Below are 6000 nucleotides of genomic sequence, written 5' to 3'. Positions count from 1 at the left end.
TAAATCCTATTTGGTAGTAGGATTCGAATGAGTACTATTTTTTCTTAATTTTTGTAAATTTGTCAAAACAATTCTTCCTTTATACCAGTGTGAAACATTTTTTATTTTACTAAAATTATAAAAAATTAATTTTTTAACATTTGTTTTGTTGTTTTATTTAGGAATTCTTCTTAAACATCTTAAAAACTGCTTCATTTTTCGATATTGAAAATGAATTGGCAATTATTGTACCATCCGAACAATAAACTAACTAAATTGATTATCAAATAAATACAGCTGGGGAATTATATATATATGACTGGGTATCCGAGCCGAATAATCTACCAAATATTAAAGTTATATTTTTTTCTGAAGATGATTATTTAAATATGGCCAAATAGCTTAATCTACATCATATGTCTGTGTCAGCAAGTTGCATACTCTTTAAATTATGATATTAAAACAAAACACAATAGTTTTAAGAATTCGAATCAATGATTGTTTTAAAAACCTAATTACAACGTGCGACAAAAAAAAAATGACAAAGAAAACTAAGTAGATTATGAAAGTAGAGCTAAAAATATGACACACGTGTATCGGCGTTTTTCAAGTTTACATCGGAAAGTAACTAAAGTAGGCGTGGCAAGTTCCGCCAATTTCTAGCTTTTACGAAATATTCGAGTTAACATATCTTGGAATCCTTGCACTTTAGGTATATAGTGTCTTTGGCAACTTTACAGAGGAGGATGTGGGCAATATTTTCGTTAAAAAGCTTAACCATCATGCGGTTCATCAAAAGGGTCTTTTTGGTCCTTTTTTAGAAAATCTTTCAAAAACTCCTTTAAAATGTGATCATATCAAATCCAAATATTGTCCAAAATATTCGTCATAAAATTTCATAATAGATCTCAGAATACACAAAATCTGTAAATCTTATCTAATCGCCAGAAATCTACAAAAATGAAAAACACGTTTTAGGGTTAAAGTCGGACTTCATCTGAGTTTATTCAAAATTGTCTAACAAAACATCATTTTAGAGGGATGACGTCAAAGACAAAAATATTCTTCGTCAAATTTTACAATGGGTCACCAAAGAAATGATATGCCCTTTTACATTATATATCATAAAAATATCAGTATCAATTTTGCTGAAAAAACATGAAAATATTTCCCAATTTTTTTGGTGAAAAATTGTTCCTACTTTTTTCGAGTTTATACATGAAAGTAATATGAAACTTAGTTACAGGTGAAAAGTGTCAAAAGATGATCTTTTTTTAGGGTTGATTTCGTAAATGTCACCAGAGCAGGAGTTATTTCCGTCATTGTATTATTTTGTACCACGCCAAATCGTGCATGTGAGAGACCATATGACGCCTATATTTTCACGGGACCATAGCCGTAAATCTCTCACGTATATTCACATACTATATGAACAACCAATGGCTTATCCTAAATACGTAATTTAAGTTAAAAGTACTAAAAATACACAATTTTGACAGGTCCGATCTCGGTTTTCCATATTTTTCTAATATATATACATATATACACCACAAATGTTTCAAAAGCTGTTAAAATTGAACGCATAACATCTTTTGTATGAATATATAAAGAAAAACCATCAATACGAAATTTATATTGTTCAATCACAACGACAATCTTGATAAAAATTGTAAAATATGGCCCTAAACCCTATATCAAAAACAAGGGCAGCTAAGAATGTTATACGTTATGGTTACAGATTTCTTTTATTCAGATACTCATAATAAAATTTCATTAGGAACATTTCTTTCTTTAACATTATTCCCAAATAGTAAAGGATGTAAAATGAACAGTCCAAAATTAAAACATATAATTTCATCCAAATATATATAAATTTGTAATCTAATTTTTTTTTAAGGAAATAGTATAGCTAGATGTATGGTTTATTCTAAAACTCATAGTGAAATTTTGTGTAGAATTTTTCATCTTTTGACACTTTTCACCTATAACCAAGTTTCATATTACTTTCCCAGGAAAAATCCTCATTACAAACCTCCTTTCCCACCCATTATTTTAACAAGGGCATGTCGCGCGAAATATCTGGTTATTTTGTAACCACTGAAATAAGTAGTCAGAATCTATCTATCTATTTATTTCTGCAAAATTTATACTGATATTTTTATGATATATAATGTAAATAGGAATTTCATTTCTTTGGTGACCCATAGTAAAATTTGACGAAGACTTTAACCCTAAAACGTGTTTTTCATTTTTGCAGATTTCTGGCGATTAGATAAGATTTACAGATTTTGTGTATTTTGAGATCTATTGTGAAATTTTATGACGAACAATTTTGTAGAATATTTGGATTTGATATGATCACATTTTACAGGAGTTTTTGAACCGTATGGGGGTTAAACTTTTTAACAAAAATATTGCCCACGTCCTCCCCTGTAAAGTTTCCAAAGACACTATATACCTAAAATGCACGGATTCCAAAATATCTTAACTCGAATATTTCGAAAAAGCTAGAAATGGGCGGAACTTGCCCTGCCTACTTTGGTTACTTTCCGTTGTTAACGTGAAAAACGCCGATACACGTGTCTCATATTTTTAGCTCTTCTTTCATCATCTACTCAGTTTTTCCCATCATTTTGAAAAAAATTGAATTTTGTTGCACAGTGTTATTGAAAACAAAAAAGTCTCAATAAATCTAAATCATTCGAATTCCACTACCGAATAGGACTTAAAATTTGTGTAATTGATCGTAGTTTAATACAAAAAATTTTCAAAAATTAATTTTAAATATTAAATCGCAAAATTGCATCCAAGCCCACTGTGCAAGTTTTTTTCTATTTTTTTTATAAAATAGCTGATATAACAACAAAACATACAAAAAAAGATTTTTTAAATTGGATCAATATTAAAGAAGTTAATATTGAAAATAAAGGAAATCAAAAACCTCATTTTGAAAAATTGTCCGATTTCACTAAGAAATCCCCATATGTATTTCTTTACTTTCAAAACAAATGAAGGACCAACTATTAATTGCTAATTCTTTCATTTTCAGTTTATTATCTCCGCTGAAAAACAGGCTGTTAATAAATTATACAGAATTTCAAATATACAAATTTTTTTATATTGAAGAGCTATGATTCAATCGGGATATGTATATTGGTTTGTATCTCTCACTCGTGCTGGTAATGGTATTAAAACGATTTATATATTTAATTATTTAATAAAATTTCCAGGAAATTTCTCTTCCCGACTTCTCTGTGCACGCTGCTTTAAATTATGGCCATGTTTGTGAAGTGAATATCGTCGAATGAATGAATCTCAGATCTGGTGAAAATGTTTATCGCCATTGCGAAATTATGTCATGATGGAAAAATGTTTTCCATTTTTTGCAGCGTATTTTTTTAAACAAAAAGTGTGTTGTTAATTTTTCATATCATTTCGCCTTGTTGTTTTTTATTTGTAGCAGATGTGTTTTGTTTGTGTCTTGCGATTAACACAAAACTGTCAACATTTTTAATGCCCAACAATTTTGATTTAAACATATATAAAGATATATTATGGGAATTCTTTTTATTATAAAATAAAATAAAAAAATTAAAAATTATTTTTCATTAAAAAACATAAGTTAATTTTTATTTTATTCGTGTAAAGGCAGCTGCTAATGGTGTTAATTAATATTTATAAATATCCATATTTGTTTGTTGTCGTTAGTAAAATAATTAATGCAATTAATTCGAGTTTTTTTTTTTGTTGTTGTTACAAAATATTAACTTAACGTAAAAAAATTAGGTTGTTTTTACAAATGTTATTTCTTCTGTTGCTTATAAATATTAGTAGTTTATTAAAAAAATAACCAGTGTTTCTATAAGCCCTCGTCTCTTTTACCGCTAGCCGTGTTGCACCCAAGGGATCTCTAAATTTCTTGAAGGTAGTGTTGTTGAGGGTAGTAATAGAAAGTTGTGTTGTAGGTGGTAGTGGAAGTAGTGGTAGTAGTTCAAAGGATACAATTAGCGGGGTTTGTATTCAAACTGCTGTAAGAAAATTAGATATTTTTTTTCAATTAGCAAATCTCATTTTATCCATAAATTGTGAAAATTTTATGACAGATGATGCCGTGTTTAATGTTGTGTGAAGGGAAGTGAAGCGAAAATTAAATGTGAAAAATGTAGTGGCGAGATGTTAAAGATGCAGTAAATGAAATTAATGAAGTAGTAATGTTGTAAAATATAATGTTAATATTTTATGAATGTATCAAATAACACGGTGCTCTTGAAGCAAATTTAAATGGAAGGTACAAGGTGGCGCAAAAGTAAACTTCCTATGTTTTTGGCTGTAATTTAAAAAAATGAAAAAAATATGATTCTTCTTGTGGATTATTTTTATTTAGTCTTCTAATTTTTTACATCAATTCGAGAATATGATGTCAGATAAATGACCGCCGCCTCAGTTTATTGTCATTTGAGACCTTTTTATGGCATTTTCCATCACTTCCGGCGATAGGTCTTCTTGACGGATATTGCCTTTAAGAGCTGAAAGAGTCTGAGGCTTTTTGGCATAAACCCGCGACTTCAAAAAGCCCCACAAAAAGAAGTCTGGAGCGGTCAAATCAGGCGATCTTGCTGGCCAGTGCAAATCGCCAAAACGGGAGATTAGGCGCCCGGAAAATGCATCCTTCAGCATATCGGTTGTGGCACGTGCAGTGTGTGCCGTTGCACCGTCCTGTTGGAACCACATGTTTTCCAATCCCAATTCATGAAGTTGCGGCAAAAAGAACTCGTTGATCATTGCTCTGTAGCGCTCACCATTCACAGTAACTGTTTGGCCCGCGACGTCTTCGAAGAAAAAAGGTCCGATGACTTCTCCAGCGAAAACAGCACACCATACAGTGACTTTGAGCGGGTGTAATGGCTCTTCATGTGCCTCAGAAGCGTAAATTTTGCTTATTTACGTACCCGCTAAGATGGAAATGCACCTCATCACTCATGATTATTTTTGATAAAAATCATATGCATATGCAAAATTTATGCATTTTACATATTTTCTTATGCAACAAATATTTCAATAATAGGTACACAAATGTTTGTATGTTCAACTTTTCTGTTTAAAATTCTTTTCAGACAAGTCAATAAAATGAAGAAATGTATAACCACAGCCTCAACCTGCAAAATACCGAAAATCGGGAGGTATCGTTCTATGGGGGCTATATGAAGGCCTGAACCTAAACCCACAAATTTTAGGTGGTAAGTTGTTTACCCCCAAGGAAGACTTAATACCAAATTTCAGCCATCTTCAGCAATCTTCTAAATACCAGAAATCCCCCCTTCTGTTGGGGCTATATGAATACGTGGACTTATAGCGACGAATTTCAAATTGGAAAGTTTTATACCCCCAAGGAAGACTTAATAACAAATTTCACCCATTTCGGAGGGATATTGAGGCCACAACCTTCAAAATACCAGAAATCCGGAGGTACCGTTCTATGGGGGCTATATGAAGGCGTGGACCTATATCAAGAAATTTCAGGTGGAAAGTTCTATACCCCCAAGGAAGACTTAATACCAAATTTCAGCCATTTCAGAGGGATATTGAGGCCACTACCTTCAAAATACCAGAAATCCGGAGGTACCGTTTTATGGGGGCTATATAAAGACGTGAACCTATGCCGAGAAATTTCAGGTGGAAAATTTTATACCCCCAACGAAGACTAAATACCAAATTTCAGTCATTTCGGTGGGATATTGAGGCTACAACTATCAAAATACCGAAAATCGGGAGGTACCGTTCTATGGGGGCTACTATATGAAGACTTGGACCTATACTGACAAATTTCAGGTGAAAAGTTTTATACTCCCAACGAAGACTTTATACAAAATGTCAGTCATTTAAGTGTGATGTTGAGACCACAAACTTCAAAATATCGGAAATCGGGTGGTACCGTTCTGTGGGGGCTACATGAAGACGTGGACCCATGCGGACAAATTTCAGGAGTATAGTTTCATACCCCTAACATTTCAGCCATTTCGG

At 32.0% G+C, this 6000-nt stretch overlaps 1 protein-coding gene across 6 annotated transcripts in view; it reads right to left on the bottom strand.

Moving 5' to 3' along the window:
* Nucleotides 1–3580: 3580 nt before the first annotated feature.
* The window catches only part of zormin, a 361202-nt gene continuing 358782 nt past the window's right edge, over nt 3581–6000 (bottom strand). For all 6 annotated transcript variants that reach the window (XM_073982044.1, XM_073982043.1, XM_073982046.1 and 3 more), the window contains one exon: nt 3581–4007. In XM_073982044.1, coding sequence (XP_073838145.1) covers nt 4000–4007 — 8 coding nt within the window. In that variant the 3' untranslated portion in view covers nt 3581–3999. The remainder of the gene's footprint in view (nt 4008–6000) is intronic.

The sequence above is a fragment of the Musca autumnalis genome, unplaced genomic scaffold (assembly GCF_047663935.1).
Source record: "Musca autumnalis isolate F117 unplaced genomic scaffold, ASM4766393v1 scaffold_4, whole genome shotgun sequence".
NCBI lineage: Eukaryota > Metazoa > Arthropoda > Insecta > Diptera > Muscidae > Musca > Musca autumnalis.
The sequence above is the reverse complement of the archived record's forward strand: the minus strand, read 5'-3'. Positions and strand labels throughout refer to the sequence as shown.